At 46.2% G+C, this 23887-nt stretch overlaps 1 protein-coding gene across 1 annotated transcript in view; it reads left to right on the forward strand.

The window, feature by feature from the left end:
* The first annotated feature begins 4979 nt into the window (after nucleotides 1-4979).
* The window catches only part of LOC135901064 (cytochrome P450 4c3-like), a 187420-nt gene continuing 168512 nt past the window's right edge, over nucleotides 4980-23887 (forward strand). The window contains exon 1 of the mRNA XM_065430732.1: nucleotides 4980-6033. Within this exon, the coding sequence (XP_065286804.1) occupies nucleotides 5745-6033 (289 nt within the window). The 5' untranslated portion in view covers nucleotides 4980-5744. The remainder of the gene's footprint in view (nucleotides 6034-23887) is intronic.

The following is a 23887-nucleotide window of genomic DNA, read 5'->3' on the forward strand; positions in this document are numbered from 1 at the left end:
GAATGTTGTTTACACTTCCTATCCATTGATCGCTATACGTTCGTATTCCTTGTTCATGCCATAGGAGATTCTATTTCTTTTTTTTTTGCCTCTTGAGAAAATTCTGTTTTAAGGGGCTGTTTAGTTATTGGCACATAGGTAGGAACAGCTTTAGTTCTTGCGGTGTTTGCTACCTTATTCGTAAATTCGTTTCCGCAGGTTCCCTGATGTGCCCCAACACATGTTAAGGAAATTTTCGCATTACTATCAAGGCTGTAAATTAAATATTTATTTAGCTTAATGAAGTAATTATTGTTATTGGGATCTTGTAGTCATTGGTGTGTGGATAAACTATCCGTTAAAGTTTGATAGTGGCTGCCGTCGTTCTGTACTATGATGTATTTTATGGATTCTATAATTGCCGTCGTTTACGCAACAAATTTGTTACTGTACTTGGGTAGTTCAAACTGAACCGAGTGAATGCAGTTGCCATGTTTGTCAAACACAATAAAAGCTATCCCAACTGTGTTTTCGTTCTCAGACCCACCCGTGAAAAAATTTGATAGTCTGACTGGACGATTTTCTTGCTATATTTAACAATATCTTTGGCAAATGTTGAATGTGGCAAGCAAGCAAGATGATGTGAGGGAATCTGAGTGATCAGTTGTCAGATGCGTGCTCTCAGGACATCTGTGTATAGCAATGTAGACTGCCAAAGGAAAATCTCTGGCAATGACTACTGACGCAACCGCTTGGTTTTGAGAGAGCAAGACAAATTCTGCAAGAGGACTACGCCTATGTCTAGGAGTTCCACGAGTGACTTCGAGTTCTCTTGTAATAGCTGAGGCTCGCCAATCACCACTTCCAGTTATGCGAACTACAGAAACATGCCGACATTATTTCCGTCTTCAAACCCAGCATAAGAACCACCCATTGGCTCTAGACATAATGAAACGAGATAGAAGTTATGTTCATATAGAAATTCAAAAAAATCTTCACATATTGCCAGGAAATGAATTTTGGAGCTCAGACATCGAATATCCTCCATGGCTGCTTACAGTTCCAAAAACCGAATTGTCAGTAGAAGAGATATTCAGCAAAAGAGACATGTTCATTCAAGCTGCTCAACAACTAGCACTATACCAGATTTATATGCGGTATTCAGGATACACACACGTCTATACAGACGGCTCCAGTACAGCAACCTCTTCAACTTCATTCATTATACCGCACCTCAACAAACAAGAATCATTTAAGTTATCTCGTGCGACTTCGTCCACAACGGCTGAACTGTTCGCAATCCTATGTGCGGTAAAATTTATATTGTCAGTAACAGAAGCGCAAAAGTGGGTAATATTCAGCGATTCACAGGCGGCTCTAACATCACTCTGCAGCACAAAGTGGAAAACATTCAGCGACAATATAATATATGAAACACTTAAAAACCTCACAAAGGCAAGCGAAGCGAAACATGCAATAGCATTCCAGTGGATACCAGGGCATTGCAACATTCCTGGCAACACAGCAGCCGATGAAGCAGCACGACAAGCGCACCTGAAAGATGATACGGCTACGCTCCCAATATCAAAGAATGAATTGCGCTGCATTATAAGGACAACGTCTTTCAACATGTCTAGAAACACTTGGTTTGACCAGAATTCTAAGAGCTCTGACTTATATCATATTAATCCATTTATTGAATTCAAATTTTCATTGTCATTAGATAGAACTATGGAAACGCTTATTCATCGATTAAGGCTAGGCACTGCCTACACAAAGCATTTCTTACACAGAATTGGCCGAGCGGAAACACCCGAATGGGATTGTGGATTTGTAGATGAAGATATATATCACCTCCTTCTAGATTGCCCACATCACGACACACCAAGATGCCGACTTAAATCAGCGCTAAGCAAATTAGACCGCAGACCTTTCAGTTTAAGGAAACTTTCGGGCCCTTGGCCAACAACGGCCTTGAAGAAGAGCGCTTTAAAAGCACTAAAGACTTTTTTTGAAGACAGCTGCATCGTTGGACGTTATTAGTGCTTTCATTGTTCTGTTCATTTCAATGTCACTCTATATATCCATCTGTTTGGGAATTATGTTATGTTGACTGCTCTGTTGTGACTGTATGTGCTAATATATTTACACGATGTATATACCACCCGCTAACTAGACAATGTGTTATTAGGCGACAGTATCGTTTGTACTTTTGAGACTTTCGACTACATAAGTGTGGAGACATTTGCCATGTATATTGTATGTACCCGCTGACCCGCTGACTAGAAAATGTGTTATTAGGCGACAGTATCGTTTGTACTTTTGAGACTTTCGACTAAACTTTTGAGACACTTGCCATAGTCTTCCTGTGGAAATGTTGCTTTATAAGTCCTGGTGCTTGTGTGAAAAGATTACTTGATATGTAACCGTGAACCCTGAATGATGTATGACGGAACCACCCAAGAGATAAGGAGTAGCCGGCGCCTTAAATTGCGCGCCAACATCTCCTTGTATCATATCAATAAAAAAAAAGACAAATTCTGAGTCCTTGGGCTTGTACACTCTGCAGTCTGCGAATATTTGTAGTGAAAGTATTTTCTAGTACAAGAAAGCTGTGCCACAGGAAGCCCTAAAATAGTTCTTTATATAGTTGAAACGCTGATGGTACTGTAGCGCCCCAGCACTTCCCACCGAGAAACGTGAGAAGGTCCACAATGGCCACTAAACAGGTTGTCATGTACAATACGTGGGGACTGCAAGACCAGTCTCTATCAATGAATACGCCAAGAAATCGGTGCTTTCGTCTGTGTGGTACATTTTGACCATTAATCCGCAAAGTGCACGGAGCCATCGCTTTGCGAATAAAAGCAACACGTGCACACTTCTCAGGTGAAAGCTTCAGGCATTTCCTTCTTATATATGTTGACACTGCTGTTGAAGCCTTCTGAAGTCAGCAATGTCTGCGACAATGTAGCTCATCATCCAATTCTGGACCCCTTAGAAGCTGTAGGGATTGGTGGACACGTCTTTCACTGGATTCGCAGCTATTTGAATGGAAGATCTTTCTTTATTTTGACTGAAGACGGACCAAAGCCGTCTAGTTATACCAGTCGTGGTGTACCGAAAGGCGGTGTACTTAGCCCTACCATGCTAAGAGGAAGCTTTAGCTCGGGTGCTCCTATCGAAATACATGTAAAAAGAGAATTCGTTTTTATCGGCAACCACTGCATCAAATTTGACGAGGTTTGTTGCATTTAAAGGGAAAACCTAGAATCTAGTGACTGCTGGTTTCGAAGTTTCGATTTAGATTGTCAATTTCTTATTAAAAATTGGCAAAAATCGAAAATTTTCAGAAAACGAAACTACCAAGTTTACAACTCTATAACTCAACGACGAAAATGATAATACGATTCTGTGAATTGCATATAATACTACATATAAAGCCGACAAAATTTATATGTTACACATGAATATAAAAAATTTAGCAATATGGAAACGCAGCTTTTGCAGAACCCTTGTAACCAACGTAACAAATTCACTTAAAATGTAAAAATGACATATCGAATTTGTGCGCTTGGAATGATCTAATGGATACCGTTTACAGAACCGCGATATCTGTTCTTGATGCAGAGCTATGAATTTGTGAACTTCGTGCTTCTATTTTTTTCCAACGGTCGGATATTTGAAAATATTTTTAACAAAATTCAAGCCCTAAATCGAAATTCCGCTTACAACAATCACTATAGTTTGACTTTCTCTCTCAAATGCTAGAAATTTCATTAAATTCGATCCAGGGGTTATCTCGGAAAAAACGTTTTTGCGTTTTACATGTATTAGAATAGGCCGTTCTGGAGTTGGGCCCAAGCTAAAGCTTCCTCTTAAACCTGGTGCTCGTTGGTCTCACCGATTCGTTGCCGCAAATCCTACAGCTCTCCGTATATGCGAACGGCATTTGTATATGGGCTTCAGGAGTGACACGTGTACAAGTCCGCGCACGCGCTGCAAATGCCCGCAATGTCCCTGGAAAATCAAAATTATTGGAAAACAGCACTGAAACCCAAGACAGGATTCATAATGCGAAATCCGCTGAAAATGTTACTATACGGTGAACATACATTTGCTCCACCCGCTGTGGTTGCTTAGTGGCTTTGGAGTTATGCTGCTAACCAAGAGGTTGTGGGATCAAATCCCATCAGCAGCGGCCGAATTTCGATGGGGGCGAAAAGCAAAAGCGCCCGGTTTACCATTAATTGGGTGCACGTTGAAGAACACCAGGGAACCAAAGTTACTCCGGAGTCCCCCACTACGGCGTGCCTCATAATCAGATGGGGGGTTTCGCACCTAATGCCGCAGAAATTAAATTATATTACATTTGTGCCGCTTAGACGATCCCTAGAACCGTTCGAGGTAGCGGTAAATTCGTTAAGATGACGACACTGCTCGTATCAATACAGCTCATTGTCCGCCTTATATCTGGACAGCGTGTGGACTCCGTACCGGTGCGAGCTGGCGTTACGAGTGACTTTGACGAAAGTGCAGCTGGGGCAGACCGTCGATACGAGTGGTGCAGATGTTATACGCGACTGCCGTTCCAGCTGCCGTTCCCTCGATCCACGAAGTGCGTGTTCCGCGGAAAGCGCGCACGCCTGCGGCCGACGAGGAGTGAAATCCATCGGAGCTGCTGCCGCCGCTGGAACGAGGCGAGCGGTCGTCTTGACCTTCTTTCCGTCGCAGCGCCAGCGCAACTTTCACCTCCGTCGTCACCCACCGTTCACTTTCCCTGCCAAACCCGCTCCCCTCTCGCACGGCGTAACATACGCATCGAGGAGGAGAAAGTGGGGGGAGGCGTCCGTGTGGAAGGAGGCTGGCGGCAGAGAGAGCGCGCACGACCGATGGATGAACCCGCGCACGGGGCGCATTTCGAGAGTAGCTCGCACACCGACGGCCGTCGGAGGACAGTCGCGAGGGACGCAGCTACCAGTACCGGTGACAGCAGCAAAACCCGTGCAGCTTTTTTTTTGTTCTTCTAGCTGTGTTATTTTAAACTCGTCTTCCGGCTTTTGTGGATGAGCTGGCCCTGTCATCGTCGTCACCTTTCCTCGTGCGAATTCGCAAAAAAAGAAAAACGAGCGCGGAACTATCCCCCTGCGGCGTAAACCTCAAGGCCGAGTGGACTGCAGGAAGTGCTCTGGACTCATCGGCGTCGATACTGGGAAGCCCGCAACGCCGCCTGGTATAAATATCTCGAGTGGCTCGCATGAGAGGCGTCAGTGCTCTTCGGTCGTCCATAAGTGGTAAACGCTGTAAAGCCCGACAGCCCACGGTTTAGGTTGAATCAGGCTAGTCTCGGAGGCCTTGCTGAAGACGACGCCGGATTTCCAAAGCAGAGAGGTCGTGCCTATGGACTAATTATTCGAAGAACATTGTATAACAGAGCTGAAGGGTGGTAAGTGGCCAGCTTTCACGCAGTTCACCGAGGAAAGCTGAGCTCATCTTAGTCACCAGAAGAAAATCCACGAGTGATTGACGCCAACTAAGGAGCTTAGTCCCACTTGCCTGAAGGAAGAGGGACATCGGACGCTTTCAACTCAACACGCATATTTCTGAAGGGATCCAAACAGGCCGCCAGCGCGCAAGTCATATCGACAACAGACCCAATGGATTGCGCGTGGTGACGTTGTGCGTCCCGCTCTGTGTCGTCAAGAGTCGTAGCCGCCGGCACTTGCAACCCGAGTAAGCTGTAAGCACGCAACCAGGGGTACACGATGCTGAACATCGTGGCAAGCACGTTTTCGGCCGTGTCCAGCGCCACGTCGGCCTTTTCGTGGAAGTACGTGATGCTGCTAACTGTCACCACGGCCACTCAACGCGTGCTACTTGCCACCATCGTGGTGGCCGGCTTCGTGGTCGTGAGCCAGGCCCTGCTGCGCTTCTACCGGCTCTGGAAGGCGCTGAGGCCCATGGCGGGACCCCCGGACTGGTTCCCGCCTCTATTCAACGTCAATTGTCTCAGGGCCGCGGCCCGTTACCGGGACATCTTCAACACTTCCACAGGTACGTCTTGTTGAATCGTCCCTTCGACCTAGCAACCGGCGGTACTGTTGTGCGAGACATTTGCGACACTCGGCGCAGGGGAACCGCATCTCATGGTCACGTGTCAGTTGCAGCGCCTAGGTCTTCCTTTTTACCTTTCTTTAGTGAGATTATTTCATTGTTACTCGTTGCTTGCGTTCGAGGCTTCTTTTCTTCCCTGCGTTGTGTCCAGAGAAAAGAATGTAGAAACGCTAGCAAGAACGTAGTAACACCTACCATTACTACATTTTTGCTAGATTTGCGTGAGTGTTTGTCATGTTCTTGCTCTTAGTAAACAAGATTTGCATGACTTTTCACCATTACAGCTGGGACATCAAGGAAAGTTCAGTTGCGTGGCCAAGTGATATTATAGACAGCCATTATGTTGTGTAAGAACTGAGCAAGCAACCACAGCGCTTAATTGCCAGGCCCTTAGATGTTGGCATTTTCGCTATTTGCACATTTGTACTTCAACAGGCGTGTCATGTCGATAAGAGTTAAGACTCAAAAGTGGCCTGAACCATTATTATAAGGCAATATGTTGGGCATGTAGTACGAGCATCACTGCACTGATTTCATGGACGAGTACATGCACTAGCGTTCCACAGAAAAGACGCTAACAGTCATTGATATCGAGAAAAAAGCAACATATTGTGCTTTCTTTGTTGTCAGTGGCTGTTGGACGCTATTGTTCATGCGTTTGATGATCCGCTGAGATTCCTAGTTTTTGCGGCAATTAGCGAGTTCACACTGAGCATTTGTAAAATGTGCCCTCAAAGGCAGCGCCTAACGGCACCAAATTTGTTGTTTTGCGATGTAAATCAGAAAACAAGGTAATAGACAAAGCTTGCAATTTATATTTTCCTTTTGATTTTATTTTTTCGCTTTGAAAGAGGGATGTTTAATCCCTCATTCAGAGCAGGTGAAATAGCCTACGCAACGTTGAAGGCATGCAGATCTCGTGCGCCGTTAATGCTTTTCAGACAGCTTATGTTGTCAGAAGGAAGGGTAGTAGTATGTAATGGGACACATAACTCCGTAAATCAGCGAAGGGAAAATGACGGAGTGGCTATGATTGTTTGCTAGATCAAAGAACAGTACTAGGCAAAAAATGTGTAATTACACAAGAAAACTCATGTTAAGGTAAGCCAAATAAGAAACAACGAAGTATATTTACGGCAAGAAACACAAGAACTTGAATGCGAGCACAGTTTCATGTATTCACGACAAGAGACATGCTGTTACCATGTGATACAATAGTGATGTAAAAACATTTTTTGGCGCTATTCAACCAAGTAAACAAGGAAGTTATTCAGTTGAGGCTGTAATCTGCTTTACCTGAAATACTTACAAAGTGTCTGCAGTCTTCATAAACGAGAAGAAAGAGGGTTAACCGAGGGGCTCAATTTTTATTAGTCATATCAGAAGAAGCCAACAAACACTGACACCAAGGACAACATAGGGGAAATTACTTGTGCTTAATAAATGAAATTAAGAAACGATAAATCAATGGAAATTAAAGTGGATGAAAAAACAACTTGCCGCAGGTGGGAACCGAACCCACAACCTTCGCATTTCGTTTATTACATAACGAGGGTCTCGAATCCGGCAACATTGATGCCTTCAGGTAGCATATGTGGGTTTATTGACCAGTTGCCTTCACCCAAAAAGATCACGTTCTCGTGACGCCTGCGGCAAAAAGGACGTGCCACGTCCGCCGCCAACGTCTGTGAGTGGTGGCGCTGGCTAACACTTTCAGGGTTCTACTAGGACACACAAATACCCAAGAAAGTGGATGGGAAAGCGGCGCCGCGGTAGCTCAATTGGTAGAGCATCGCACGTGAAATACGAAGGTTGTGTGTTCGGTTCCCACCTGCGGTAAGTTGTTGGTTCATCCACTTTAATTTCCATTGATTTATCGTTTCTTAATTTCATTTATTAAGCACAAGTAATTTCCTCTATGTTGTCCTTGGTGTCAGTGTTTGTTGGCTTCTTCTGATATGCAGTCTTCATAAGTATTACACAATGTTCGTACCAAGATATTTAATTTATGTCCCGCAAATTATTAGTAATTAAACGTGCTGCCGTTGCTGTCAATTATACAACTTTCTCATGCCAGCGTCTGGAATGGCGTATAACTATTTTTGGGCTATACGAAAAGCGATTTCTCCAAAAATAACTACAAATGACAAAGCGTTTCGCAAAAAGGTTTTATTTTGATTATGGTGACATGGTGAACTCATGTATGACTTCGGGAGGCGATGCGATATCTCTTCAGGGGTAAATTCCCACTCTGCCATGGAGTACATTCTGCCTTTCCGCATATGCCACTTAATTGCACATACCACTCAAAATTTGGTGCGAGCTTTCCGGGGAGCCAAGCAAGCAAGCGAACAGACAGACAGACAGGAGGCACTTTTGTGCGCTCAAAGGGGTTGGTCCTCGAAACATAGTGACCAGTGAAGGTATACAGTTGACACAGATATACGCGGAACTTCACCATGGCATCGAAGAAACAAACAGCACATGGAGAGTGATCCATTACTGACAGATTTTGTCAACTGCTTGCTCAGTGGCGTTAAAATCAGTGTTCGTTTTTGGCTGCATATTAATCTAGATTACAACCAGGAGCAAATATTTCTCCTTTGACTCATTGCGAAAATTATTTTAAAGCGAGCTGAGAGGCCGCCAGCAACAGATCCTTACAAAATCCATACAAAGTGAGAAATCGCTATGGCGAAGCATTGAAAATCACCGATAATACTGCATCTGTAAGTAAAAGACACAAATCAACCTCGCATTGCAATAAAAAAAAGGACAAAAAAAGAAAACTACGGAGAAATCAGGCATTAGATTTTTCAGAGGAGTCACGACTGCAGTCATTTCAGTGTCTGGCGACGGTGCTTTTGAAGTGTTGACCACGGCCTGCAATATTTTTGTCACCTGCTTCAAAAGAAGGGGCAGTTGTCGTCCTGTGATGTTGTTACGCAATACAACTTTATTACAGTTGTTTCAAAGTATTTTCTTTGTTTCTTTTTCTTTGAGCGAGTACCACTTCTATTCTGTGCAGAAACAGTCTTATGACTCTTTCTAGCGTGCGATAAGAAGCATTATTCGGGCAGTTCAAGATACTCCTCTTCTCGACTCGAAAGCGCCAAAAGCCATCCACCGCCATTATTTGATGCCCGTGTGATACGGTCAACCACATGTGCCGCAAAATATTTCGGATGCTAAACAGGCAGTGGATATGTCGCACGGCTAGCTGAAGAGCTTTGTCTGATGCACGTGAAAATATTGATATTATAAATTGATAAAGGTCTCCAAATTACCTAAGTAAGGGCATCCGTTGCCTCCCCAAGCTCTCGCATGGCTGCCAGTCAGTGTGCGAGGTTTGATAGGCAAACATCAAATCCGGATGCGACCTCGTCGTATGCAAACTACTGTGCGCATTTGGCTCCAAATTCAAATGCGTCATCGGCGTGGACGACACCACGTGAAGTAGGAAACTAAAGGGACAAGATTTTGCGCAGGTGGTGGTGGTAACAACTTTATTGACATTCTGCTCAGTTATGTTCTGGCAGGCCCGAGTCCTAGGATGGCCCCTCACGAGGAGCGACCCTTTCGGCCCAGGCAACGAGAGCTTTTTGTGCTTTTTCATCCGGCGTTCTGAGCAGCTCTTCCCACGTCTGTTGTGAGGGAGCTGGCGCAGAACTGACAAAATTAATCTTTAAGGCGAGCATATTAAAAGGGGTTGGGGGGAGTTTAAGGCGGGGCGAAAATCAAGTTAAATGGCACTCAGGGATACGTGAACTGTTCTGCAATAGCAGAACAATCACAATGAAAAAAAATCGGTTCGTGCGTAGGTGCGTGCGTGCGTCGTACATACACTCACGCAAGCACATACCCTCCCTCTCCCCCCCACCCCCCACACGCGAGTGTGGTGTATGTCTGCGTGAGCGTATTATGTGTGTTTGTTTTCCGACTTCGTTAAACTTGAGTCGGAACGTGCGTAAAGAACCGGGGCCGTGTATTGCGATATTCCTTTTCAGTTGCCGTTATTTATGCCCTTAGTAGCTTTATGAGACTAGCACGTAATCTACTTGAGCGCTGAACGCATAAACGGGACATGTATTTGAATAAGCTTTCTTTGACGGCTGACGCAAAGGTCTCGATTGCCGAAAACTTCTTTCTGACGCGGCTGCCATTTCGGGGGATTATTCAAGGCGGCCACCACTGCTCGCGCCGCCCAAGGCGCGCGCCCAGAGTAGGAATGCCCGCATTTCCGTTTTTGAGGCTTTCCCGCGCCGCCGCCGAAGTCTCGTCTTTTCCTCGTGTCCCGCATATATGCACAGAAATTGAGCAGGCCCTTTCCATGGCACTTTTTAACTTGCTCGCACGACTAGATGCTGTTGTGTTTAGTTTTGTATTTTTTGTCTTCTCTCTAAGTTCCACATTTGTCACACGTATTTGGGCACGCTGGTATGGGTGAGGGACATCGGGGGTAGTCGAAGCCTCCCCTCCCCCCCCCCCCCTCTTTTGGTTCCTGTTTTCCAATCCATTTTGTGCTGCGTTTGTACTGTTTTTCTTTACCTCAGCGTTTTTATTTTTTTTTCGTCTCTCTTGCACACCGAGAGTCATAGCGCGAGAACATGTTTTATGTAACAGCTTTCCCTGGAAGTGAAAGCCTGTATACGAAGACGCACTTCGACAAACCGCTCCGCTGCTTTTTTCGGTGGATTCTTTTTATTTTTTTATTTTTTCCGGCTTGCCGAATATCAGTCCAGCGAAGCGCCGTCGACGTCTTCCTTCGGCGTCAACGACGATCCGCGCCACACGTATATATGTACCGTGGCCACAGTGTTTGATGTTGCGTAACTACGCAAGTTTGCATAAGATGCCGACGACGTCGAGCAGATTTTAAAACCTGTCGTGTATGTCCAAACGCGCTCCCTGCAAACGTTGCGGCAGGACGAAGCATCCGCCCGGGGAAGGCTATGCTTTCTTCTGCGGCGCTGCAGTCATGCGCCATTTCCAGAATGTTCAGCAAACTTCCTCTCATGTCCGTGATGTCTATCTTCTGGACGATTTCGGCCAATCAATGGCTGACTTACGTGCTTAGCTCGACTTAGCCATTAACGTGGTCCGTGCTTGAAGCCGTCGCTGCTTCACGCAACGCTTACGTGTGTCTTCCCGCTTCTGCGTTTACGAGGTGCTTTCCTCGTGCATCTGACATAAACGCCAGCACAATAGCGTCCTATACCGCAGCAACCGGGCGCAGCCATCAATATGCGCAGACGTGTTAAATATTGCGACATAAACGAAAGGCTGTCGTGCCATGTGACACGAAGAGCTGCCAAAACGCCACGTGTGACCACGCGTGTAGCCGTACGCTGCAGAGCTAGCTCCTGACATGCTCCACTGCTTCAATCGCTTGCCATTACCGTGGTGATAACACTCACTTACAATAGACAGCTGGGCAACAACACGTAGCTGATAATCTGCACTGCAGCAACTTCCCTTATTTCTTAACGGTAACAACGTCTCTTGAAATGTCCTGGCAAAAGGAGTTAAGCATGAATGCGCTCTTTTGAACGTTTGATCGTTTTTCTTTTCTTCATGCAAATATGGTTCAAATGTGCGCAGCACACGCGTATGTGTAGTGCACTGACGACCCTATCGACCTAATGACGAAACAGAATCCCATCTCTGTGCGGTGAGTCGCAAGACGTAACTTCGCGGCGAGACATCAGCCCGTACATATACGTCAAATAAATGGCGGCCTTAACAGCTTATAAGGCAACCTGTACTACGCTACTCACTCCACTGACATCCTAGAAGTCGCACCGATAGTGCGGTTGGTCACGGCGCAACGGTTCACAAACCTTTTCGTAATGTGAAAACTACGATAACGCTCAGATACTTCGCGGTCCAAGCATGCAGCGCCGAGCCGAGAAGTGCACCACACTTCTCGAGCCACAATGCACCATACGCCGCAAGAAGTGTACCCATCCTCACCCCACTCAAGTGCAGAATGCAGCCATCATTTGCAAGCTGCATGCTTACGCCGCGAAGCATTTGAGGCTTTTCGCAGGTTACGCTGTCCGAAGGAAGCTTGCGCGCAAGTGTGCGCCGTGCATCAAGAAAACTTTGTTGCCAGCTAAGGGCCCCCGAAGAAAAGGCTCGCGCAACTTCCGTTCCACTCCAGACTCGCGCGAGAGGCCGGCCAGGGTGGCCGACCGACGGGCAGCGCGAGCGTCAGTCTCGCTTTGCTCATGTAACGGGCGAAGTCAAGGCCAAGTTGAGTGCATTGTAGGTCAGACCGGAACGCGTTTATTGTTGCCCTGCTTTCTTTCCCTCGGGGGAGGAGGCAGGAGAAAACGACAGGTGGAGAGGAAGGGACGCCGAGCGACGGCAGGTTGTGCAAGGAAACGGCGGAAAGCGAAGAAGAAAAGGAAACGGAATCGACCCCCATTCCTTCCTTTCCTTTTCTTTTTCATCTCCGACGGGCGCAAGTTACGCCAGCGCGGACGGGCGAGCGAACGACCCCTTCCGTCCTCAATCCGCCGCCGCGGCAGAGGCGCTCAACGAAGGGCGGCAGAAGTGGGCCTCCCATTTCGAGCTCTCTCGCTGCCCGGGCCAGGAGCGCTTCCGACCGGTGCAGCCTGGTTTCCCCCGACTTTTCAGCGGCCATATTGCAACTGTTTCAGACACCACCGCTACTGCGAGAACGTCGGCATAACGCGGCTATCACTTGCCGAAGTACAATATGACCGGTTTTCCGTCTAACCAGAACACTTCTTGACCCACCAAGGACTACGTATGTTATACCTCAAAAGGGAATAATATTTGGTGTTTACATGGTATTCTGGAATTGAATGGCTCTATTGGCGCCCTTACACAATTATGATTAGCTCTTGTAAGCCAGATGTCAAAAAAAGAAATTTGTAAACAAATAGTTGTCGCGGATCCACTACAAGAACGCTCGCGAGAATAATCTATTGTTATCTTAAAGGAGGCCAGCCATCACAACACTAATAGTGATAATTCACCCCCCCCCCCTCCTTGCTGTCGATGTTTTACCTTTTGTAGGCTTCCCTGTCATTTACTGTAACAAATACCAGAGCACGAACGTCCACGCGATGCCTTTAACGTATTACTTAAAATAATGTACTGTGAAGCATGTTATCGCATAATTGTGCAAAATCGTGAAAAAGACATATCCTGGAACAATGTGCTAAAAAGCACATGATTCCATAATACTAACTTTCTCCTACACAAAAGAGAGAGAGAGAAAGATACAGAGAGAAAGTGAAACAAAAGAAAACAGGGAAGTTAACTTGAGCAGCTTTTAGGTTGGGTAGTCCATGTTGTCTTAATTAAAATCTATATATGTGGTCGAAAAAGATAACGAACAAAGAAAAGAAAACAATAGAACATAGGAAATAGGAAATTGTCCACGCAAGCACTGTGGTCGCGCCTGATATATTTATGACAGGTTTATGACGGTGTAGTAAAGCTAGCGTATACATATATAGTTGGTTATCCGCAAAGCTGTCTTCTGAAGCCGTACTACAGGCTCCAGGTATGTTTTGTATGTAAATCCCCAGGCTTCAATACAATAGGCTAAGTTAGAATGAATGAGACAAAAATATAAGGTTCTCAACGTTTTGAAACTGAAATTACTCCGCGCCTTTGTCAGTACGAAAGATGCGGAAGACACCTTACCACACAGCCTATCGATATGAGGCTTCCAGTTCAGAGCGGAATCAAGGGTTACCCCTAACTAGAGCACTGAGTCGACTTTTTCTGTTTCATCACGGTCAACCGTAATGCGGCATGGCTCCCCAAAAGGCTTTTTCTTAAACGGGGACTTAAAAATAACAAATTTAGTTTTATTTGTATTTAAGGAAAGTAGATTACTTTCGAACCATTTGCTAATATATTGAAGTTCATTGTTGATTGTTTTAACTGCGTTATTTAAATATTTGCTACTGACCACAATAACTGTGTCATCAGCATACATGAAGGCATGTGCTTCATTTAGGCCATCTGGAAGGTCATTTATGTATATTCTAAATAATATTAGCCCAAGTACCGATCCTTGTGGTATACCCATTGTAATGTCAGAGAGACTTGAGGTGTGCTCATCGATGACCACTGCTTGTTTACGGTTATCGAGATAGCTTTTTAAAAACCCTAAGGAAATGCCTCGAAATCCGGGTCTTTCCAATTTCATGAATAATATGTACATGTATATGTATAATTATAAGTATACGTACGATTGTGGCCTAATGGTTAGAACGTCGCTCTGCTGTGCTGGGGGACAGATGTTAGATCCTTCCAACGGGCACGTAATTCATTTTTTTTAAAGTGTGAGCTATTCGGCAGGACAGCAGCAGCACCCAGCAGTCATGGTCAGGAAAGTCCGGGGATGGTTTGCAAACAAAGCTTCGCTCTGAAAACTACAGCAGTGCCTCAGAAGCCGCCCGCACCATTCCGTTCAAAACTGAACAGTCCGAATGCGGAGGGTTGTTCAGCATTTGCACTGCGGGTTAAGGGGTAGAAACTCGCAAAGAAAGTGCACAGCTTTGTTACATCGCTCCCATATGCCTAAAAAAGGGGGGCTATCGTTCGTTCAGACGACAAAGGGATACCGTTTTACATAGAAATGGGCGACATCACCGATAGTGACGTCAGGCTTAGAATGCCATTCCCGAATGCGTATTGTGCGATCGTGAGTGCTGAACCAAGCGAGTGAGAACAATAGTGATACAGAGAGAGATAGAGTTGTGTCCAGCCATGATAGTCTGGAAAGAAGTCAGAAACGCAGATGAGGACCTGGCGAGGGATTGAAGACGAGAGTTTGCGAAGTGAGTGGAGTTCCACTGGGACGGCACGTGTAGCCTACCCGTGCGTCCGCTCACTAAATCGGGGCAGTGACATGATCATAGCTGATGCCGTCGTAGGCAGATCGAGCGTCTGTGCCCACTGGATCGTTGATTAGTGGCCTGGTAGCCACTGAAGAACGATGTAAACTGTAAACTGTGCCATTAAGAAGTTATCTTTTGTCATCGACGAGCTGCTTGTAAGATCCAAGGTGAAGTGCGGAGAGTAATCACTGAAAGTCGTACAATGCCGTACCGTAGGAGGCGAGCTTCCTGATAAATGAAATCAAGAGCCTTATGGAGATGGGCCTATGCGAGCTCGGAAGGCCTTCGCTGACATTAAATAGAATCTTTGGAGTTTCATTTCCACAGACTTCGCAGAGCTGACCACCGCAGTTGCTGATCTAAAAGGGGTGATAAATCCACAGAGTTTTGTACAAAGTTTAACAAGGGAAATCGGTCATGTGTCTTCGGGTGCGTGTCTCTTTGGTAATGATAGACAATGCGAGCGTCTGTCCGCGAACTTCGTCGCTCTGGCTTCCAATTTCCTTGTAGCATTTTATGCTAACCTTGCTAAGCATAATTTATCATCGCAAACTCGTTGTCTGGCAATGATTAACCTTATTTATTCTCCAAAGTAGCATTCGACTCTTGTCAGGCTGCTGCAGAAAAAAAAAGGGCTCGTTTATAACAGCGAAACTAAGTTAGCCGAGGGTTGTCTTTCTGCTAACAAATAATCAAGAATTAGTGATACGTGTGCTCTCAAGTGGCAGTTTATCTGGGCGCAGTAAATTACGCGATCGAAACGAATCAGCTGCGCATGTAGAACGGTTTATCTGCTCGGAATAAACGTTGTGAGCCAAGCACCCAAAACGCCGTTGAACGGTGAAGAATGTTCGCCAAGTAGTAACGTGCTTTCTCAACAAGACTGCCAAATCGTAGAAAGGTTCATTTTATGCCCATGGTTGTTGCAGCAGCTGAACGATTCCAGCACGTAAATCTCCCTCTGTAGTAATTTCAGCGTGAAGCAGACTGATTCATCGCGGTAAATATGGCAGCAGGTGTTGCGCACTTCGTGTAGAAGAATATGTCCTGTTTGAGATCTGCCCTGTGGCATTCACCGCTGCGGCCCTGCCTCACCATAGCTCCCACCACCCCAACCTTCCTCCTCTTTTTTTCCCACCATGCCCTTTCCCGGATGTGCGGAGCCGTGCTCCCAATGAGTTGCAGAAAGTAGTACCCCATTTGCCTCTCATCGAAAGCCACACACGCACACGTTTAACTTCACTTGTGTTTGAAGGACTCGAAACACATACACGCGCGCGCCATCACTCGCGATCAATGCTGGGCAGTATCAAAGATACATGTATATTAGATACTCTTTGGGTATCTTGTATCTGTATGATGATACGTCTGGCAAGACGTGTATCGGTATCTGTATTTCCGATACATTAAAGAATGTATCGTGTATCTTAATATACAAGGTACGTGGTGGAGGCTCCATTTTCATGACACACCATCTTAGTTTTGCACAAAGAATGACCTGTCCTTCAAGTGGCTGAATATCCATCGAAAAACAAGGCCATCTGGGCCGACATCGCCCAAGGCATCCTGGATGGCTCGATGACTCACGTTGTCATAAGCGCTTTTAACATCCGGAAACATCGCCGCTGACTCCCTCACTAGGCTTTTTTCCTCGCTGAACAGACAAGACAAGACCTATGACATTGTCTGCAGAAGAGCGCCGGCGTCAGAAGCCTGCCATAGCGTCAGGCTATATCTCAGAATGTTCTAGACACCACCCTAGACGTGTCAGCACCATCCTCTCCATCACCTTTCCCAGACAAATGGCAGAGCGATGAGACGACAAGGCACCACGTCTAGCGGTGGTTTGCCTGGTTTGACCAGAGGCACAAGGTGACTGGACTTCCACGCAACACGTCCAGCAGAGTATGGCTGGCTGCTTGACCGAGGTTGGCAAGAGCTGCGTATGTCACCCCGTCATGCCCAGGCGATGAGAAACGCTGGCACGCTGCAAACGCCGCTTGTAACTCCTCATTGGAAAACAGATTGTCCATACGAGAATCCCGTGAGATTGGAACGTCATGAGGATCACGTGCGGTGAGCGAGTACGGATGACCAGCAATTTCGAACAGAAGTTCTCCGCGACGTGGATCTCTCGGCGACCTTGGCAGAGAGCCAGGCATTTGGAGGGGTGGCGTTGTGGAGGCGATGTTCGAAGACCGCGCACCGTTCTTGATATATGCGACAGGGGTTTATGTGGATCAAGGGAATCACAGAAAGTCTTCCATCTTAGAGACTGCAGGTAGTTGATCCGACGCTAGATCTTCTGTATGCGTGTCGCCTTTCTTAAGTCGCAGGTGGACTTGGTGCGCCCGTACCTTCGTTCCGGCCGACGGCGAATTGCTAGCCGCTCGAATTCTGCTTCGAATGCAGAAAATTTAGGAATAGGCCTAAAAACACTTGCTGCTTTTTGAGCAGCGTTGTTGATTAGCTCCTCAATGTTACCAGGTACACCGTACTCAGACTTTTGACAATTGTTCTCCACGAGCAACGTATATTTCGGCCAGTCGATGCGTTGAAGAACTTTGGTGTGACTTGCTTATGCCTTCCATTTTAAGATACGTTGGAACGTGGTCACTTGGTCACTAGCATGTGTTTTGTTGTCCAAAAACCATTTCACACAGGCGCTGAGGCATCTTGAAACAAAAGTTAATATAAGGAAGACGAAAATAAAGCTAACTGTGTTGATGTCTTCGGCAACAAACCTTTCATAATTGCGAGATTTCTACTTTAGCGTTGTTGCTGATAATGATGATAACCTGGTGTGGTGGTGATGACGAAGATGTTTAGCTGGACAGCGACAACGTTGAAAAGCAGGCAGACCTCCTCCCTCGTGCATACTTCTTATCACTGCAGTGTTGTAGCTGTAGCTCTGTCGTGCAGGATTACTGTACAGGAAATCTGTCGTACAGGAATACTTGCGGCTGCTCGATTGGATTGGAGCCAACTTTATTTGTGCCTGCAGTTGGGCGCTCGCGCGCCCCGGCGAGGGCCTACGTCATCTACGAAGTCGCCGTTAATCGGCGCGGGTCTCCGCTCGCCGTTGCCGGCTCGCTGGGTCCCTGCCTTTCGAGGGGCTCGAGGACCTGGTGGATGGCCCAGAGCTGTTCGTCTCGGTTGTAGCTCTTCGCGGCTGCCTCGAGCCGCGGTGGGATCGTTCTTGATTTTGCTTCTTTTGGATTTTTAACGCAGTCCCACAAGATGTGCGTGTAATCTGCCATCTCCCTTCGGCAGACTCTGCACTTATCAGTCGGATATGTATCGGGGTACATGCGATGCATCAGTCCCGGGCTCGATAGCGATCCGGTCTGGAGCTGTCTCAGTAGTACCGCCTCCGCTCGACTCAGCCTCGGGTCCGGGGGTGGGAGAGTCCTGCGAGCCAGGCAGTAGCCCTTCGTGATTTCGTTGTAGTCCGTCATGCGGTCCTTGGTTCCGAACCACGTCGGACGGTCTGTCGCCGGGGCGCGGTAGGTTAGTGCTCCCGCCGCTACGTGTGCCGTTTCATTGTGGCTCTCATGGCACCCCGACGCATCGCCCGCGTGCGCCGGGAACCACTTGAGTCTTAGTTTTCTGTCTTGTAGGTTGGCCGCTCGCAGTACGCGCTCGGCCTCCCTGCAGATTTGGCCTTTGGCGAAGTTTCGCACTGCCTGTCTCGAGTCACTCAGCACCGTGTGGCAGTCTGCGTCGGTGATGGCCAGGGCGATGGCTACCTCCTCCGCTTTTTCCGCTCCGGCGCTTCTCGCGCTCGCTGCAGTCCTCGCGGTCCCGGTTGACGCCTCTATGACGATCGCTGTGAAGGCGTTCCGTTAGTATTCGGCCGCGTCCACGCTGCTCAAAAAGCAGCAAGCGTTTTTAGGCCTATTTCTAAATTTTCTGAATTCGAAGCAGGATTGGAGCTGCTTCGAGCGATTCGCTGTCGCGCGGAACGAATGTACAGGCGCACCAAGTCCATCTGCGACTTAAGGAAGGCGAGACGCATACAGTAGAAGTTCCAGCATCGGATCAACTATTTCCAGCCTCTAAGATGGAAGACTTTCTGTGATTTCCTTGATCCACATAAACCCCTGTCACATATATCGAGAATGGTGCACGGTCTTCGAAAAGCGCTCGGGAGAGAGGTTCACTAAAGTGAGCTGTACTCCTGTTCGCCCAATGGAAAGTGCCATAATGCTTGCCTGAAGCGCGCCATCTTTCACTTATCGTGCTTTTGGTGATTAGCGTGATCGCACGAGTGCGTCTCGACTAGTTCGACAGTTGCTTGGAACTCAGTATGGCTAGCGCGCATGGTTGCCAAGCTATAGGAGTGGGAAGTCTCCATAGATTTCGATGACCAAAAAGTCAGTCGAGAGAGTAGACAGTTGCGAAGAGATTGTTTAGTTGCACGACGGACGCCTCGACACATACGGATGCTTCTATAGTTTCTCGTCGATTGAGAGCTACTTTCGATAGTACGGGAATAGCACATGCAAGCTAACCCATTCTCGTTAGGCACCACTTTTCTCTTTTTACATTTTTTTTGCGTTTCTGAAAGACTACCACCGAAAAATAGACATATTCTGCCCTAAAGTTTGTATAAGGTAACTCACAATTATTAAAACACCCCAAGTTCAGCTGCTGTGCGACACTTCTAAAGTGATGGCTTTCTTTAGCTACTTCGGCCACATTAGATGGCTGGACGAACTCGCACAATAAACAATGGCACATACCGAGTGACACAAGTTGTCTATAAGCTTGTGCCACTATGTATGTGCTGGTTGCTGTTTGACCCAGTAGACAACATGGATAAACTGGGTATGTGCCGCTAGGTATGTGTGCTCGAACAGACAACATCGGCACTGCCAGTGTGATAACAGTATGTGGCTGTTCTTGTCCACTCATCCAGAATGGATGTGCCAAGGTGACGCAAGGTGCGTCACCTTGGATGGAAAACCAACAAGCCCAAGCTGCTATTCTAGTGTAGACTTAAATATAATAAAATGATAGCGCCTCATCCACAACAGACAATTCTGCGTCGAGCGCGGTCGCTTGATTGCAACAAAGTTACAGCCAGGATACTATGGGCAGTAGAGGTTACTAAGGAGTTTCAAGTGGAATGCAATGATTACAGCAAGATGCACTTTGTCGTGGTATCATTCGACAATGTTGTTGACAGCGAGATCGCCGCTTTGGGTGCCTGCTGATACGTCATAAGCTTTTGTGATTCACAGATGACTAAGGCGGCCAGGCGTCCCGATTTAGGCGGGACACGTCCCACTTTTACAGTTGCGGTCACTTTGACCCACGCCTTTCGTGTGGGATGGTATTTTGTCGCGCTTTGGTCTCTGCAGACCCCAGTTCTGAAAATTCCGCCCCGTAGTGCCGAATCGACTGTTCACTTTCCTGAGTGTGGTCCTGCCACCTTCACATAGACTCGAAGGCCAAGCGAAACACTACGGGAAGTGAGGCAGCAACATATGCAGTTTTTAAAACGGTTCGAAAAGCGAACCGCTCGCTTGCTCTGAAGTGATTACTCAGAATGGCGCTTTTGCTGACGAAAACGCGATTCTGTTCAATCAAGGGAGGCCAAGCAAACGGTTCGCTTTCGGAAACGTTATAAGGTCGCGCACTTCTAGAACGCACCGGCCAATTATGACTCGTAAATATCTGGCGTAAGTTTTTAGCCCCCCCCCCCCCCCCCCCCTTCCTTTTAAGACGCTTTTGCGTTCGAAGAATCTGGTCACATCACAGACGGCATGATACGCAGCAGGTCACACAAGAGAATTATCATTGACATTGACGATGATCTTCGGTGGATTCTACCACATATTTTTTGAGCCACAAAAAATTTAAATGTGTGCTCAGCTGCGCATGTCCAATCGAAAGCAGATGAAGCATATGGTCCCACTAGGATATCTGACTGTCTTACGCTGCCGAAAGATCGCACGGGGTACACAGTATGTCCATGATTCTGCTGAGACCAAGTTCGAAGCAGAAAACGGCAATAGACATTTATAAAGGTTCCAGTTTGCCGCTACATAAGAGATCGACATTCTTTTGTTGAACATTTCCCATAAGAACCTAACATGATGTTTTTTTTTTTCATTATTGACATGGATACACAAGAAGGTGCTGGCTCCAGGAGATGGTACTGGTTGCTCCGTGTCTGTTGAGGAAAGTAGAAATATATCAAAAGTTACAACACCGCACAAAAAAGCAACACACCATAACTGACCCTAAGCACAACAATGACAAGCCACAAAATGTCACAATAGAGAAATACACGAATTTTAAATTGCTATTGACTCTGAAAATACTAAAAAACAGGAATTGTTGCAAGAACTAAAGAAAACAATACATTTCGCTTCTTCGAAAAAGAAAATGAAATGCGAAATACAGCGTCATCCTCAACCACCAAATATTTTACATTCACTTGTTATTTTAATATTGGTTGACAGTGACTAGACTCCAAATTATCTTTTTAGAAAAACTGGTAGACGATTTTAAGGAGTACTCATTAGCCGCGAGCTCAAAACCTTGTTTGCACTCATTGGACTTCGATCAAACCTCATTAATTTGGACACCAGTCACCTTCTTGTATTGTAGCGTATGCAGAACTTTAAGTCTTACGTCTTATCTTGCTTTACCGTATTCACAGTGAGAGTTTTCAGCATGGACAATGCGATACAGAAACTGTTTTGTGCAGGCGCTGCGCAGTCGTAAATGGTGAATAAGTGCTTATGGATATCCGTTGAGCTCACTCAGATTTCTTATCGTCCGCCACATAATAAGTTTTCGCTTTGATAAAACGTTTCAGTGCAACTTGTTAATCCGTTCGATTGTCCGTTTACCCTTACTTTTACGAACGAACTCACACAAGTGACGGGAATCATACGCATGATTTCATAAAGCATCAGCATTGATTGATTTGACACCGCTTTAGATAATCAGTTTACGAATGAAATAACACCGCTTTTTTTTTTATTGACGGAACAGCTCACGTGGCGGTTGGCAGGGTACTTTACTCGTATAGGCGCATTTTCTTTAATGTGGAGAAAAACAGCAAAATAGCGAGGACACTTGATTAACGTTTAGCGGAACGAGGGCGCAGAGAATGGCACAGTTCGCATTCTGTACATGACCCTTCTGGTCACTTTTACGTCGCACGTTCCTTTACGCCATAATTTGTCACCTTGTTCCTCCAGCTTGTGCGTTACAAGGGGGAATTTCTCACTCGTTTCACGCATCGGTGAGTCTGTGCCTTCCACCTTTGTCAACACCGCAGCCTGACTCAGAACGCAAAGCTTTTTTTCCCCCCGGCGATTTCTTTCGACTGTTTCCTTTTGGTGTCGCGAAGGCAAACAATGGGTGATTTAGCGCGTCTCGCCAATATTTCCTATGCAAAGAGATGCGCTTTCGAGAAGCGCGTGCTGTTCTATTGGGTAAGCGGCCTTCTCCGAAGCGCTCTGTACAAAGTTCCCCCTTTTCAACATGCGTCAGTCTCCAAAGACGTCTTTGTAAGGAAGCCTTACAGAATCGTCTTGGTTTCTTTTACTGGTGTTCTTGTGAGGCATAAAGAAACGACAAAAAAAAATCAGAAACGAAGAAAAGTGGCAGTCACTTCTGCGAACATGTTCTGTGATTCAGACCATGAGTTGAGTGAATCAGCGTGTACTGAAGTGAAATTGAGGTACTGAGGTACCGAAGAAGGCCCCCAGTGGATACACTCCTGTACATTCGTCACTGCTGTATGACTTCATTAAAGTTATCTATTTTCTTCTTATCTTTCTACCTCCCCTTCCCCCGTCCTCCAGTGTAGGGTAGCAAGCGGGATTTTCTGTTCGGGTTAACTTTGCTGCATTTCCCCTTTATTTCGTGTCTCTTTCGTATAGTGTACTAACTCTCTCGTAAACACTAGGACGGTTGTCGCAAATTGTGACAAAACACAGTTTTAGTGTCTCTCGAAGCAAGTGATAATCGGAGGGAGTCCAAACGAAAACGGAAAGGAAGAAAACGAATTTGAAAGAGAGCCAGGGTATGACGCGTACTTTAGGAAAATATTGAAAGCGGATAACGGAGGAACATGCAACTTTCAATAACTACGTAATTACGAACACTAAAAAAAAATCATGGTCTTGGTCACTCACTCAGCAAAAGTAAACAAAAGAAGCGCAATCTCATAGGCACACCCAAAGCCCGTAATAAAGCGGAGTTACTACTTGATTTCTGCACGTATAGCAAAGCTTACACCAAATCGAAAGCAAATGAAAGGAGTCGCATATTCATCGTTGTGTCACAATTCACGCAACGATCATGTAAGGCCTGCTCTATAGTGAACGATTCAGGCACGGTAAACTTCGTATTTCTCCCATAAATATGATTTATGCGCATTTATTCTGTTCCATACGAGAACACTGTCTGCGTAACCCCGCATTTCCCGATGGTGTAACTGACCGTACAGGTGGATTATAGGTTTTTATCTTTTTTATTTTATTTACACAAATGTGCGACATGCTTTCCAATGATGCGATTTTTCTGCAATGCAATTGTCCTTTAATTTTCTTTTTCGTCCTCAACGATTCAAGGAATACCGATACGTGATATAGCCGTCATGCCAGTGATAAATAACGCATGCCGTTCGTGACTGAAGCCACATTCCCGTGGGCCTCGTCTCTGGCTTATTTCCAGCTTTCATTGCCATAGATAAGAAACAAAAGTGAAGCGACGGTGATTGGTGGAGCCAAAAGCCCGTCCCGGTACCACTGTAATTTAGAGTGTACTCAATCATACATGCGCTCATTTAATTCAAGTAAAAGTAACAAAGCAATACCAAAGTGGCCCTGGGTGTTTGTTTTTGAGGCTGATATTATTCCTGTTTCACTTTCAGCGTT

The sequence above is a fragment of the Dermacentor albipictus genome, chromosome 1, assembly GCF_038994185.2.
Source record: "Dermacentor albipictus isolate Rhodes 1998 colony chromosome 1, USDA_Dalb.pri_finalv2, whole genome shotgun sequence".
In the NCBI taxonomy this organism is placed as follows: domain Eukaryota; kingdom Metazoa; phylum Arthropoda; class Arachnida; order Ixodida; family Ixodidae; genus Dermacentor; species Dermacentor albipictus.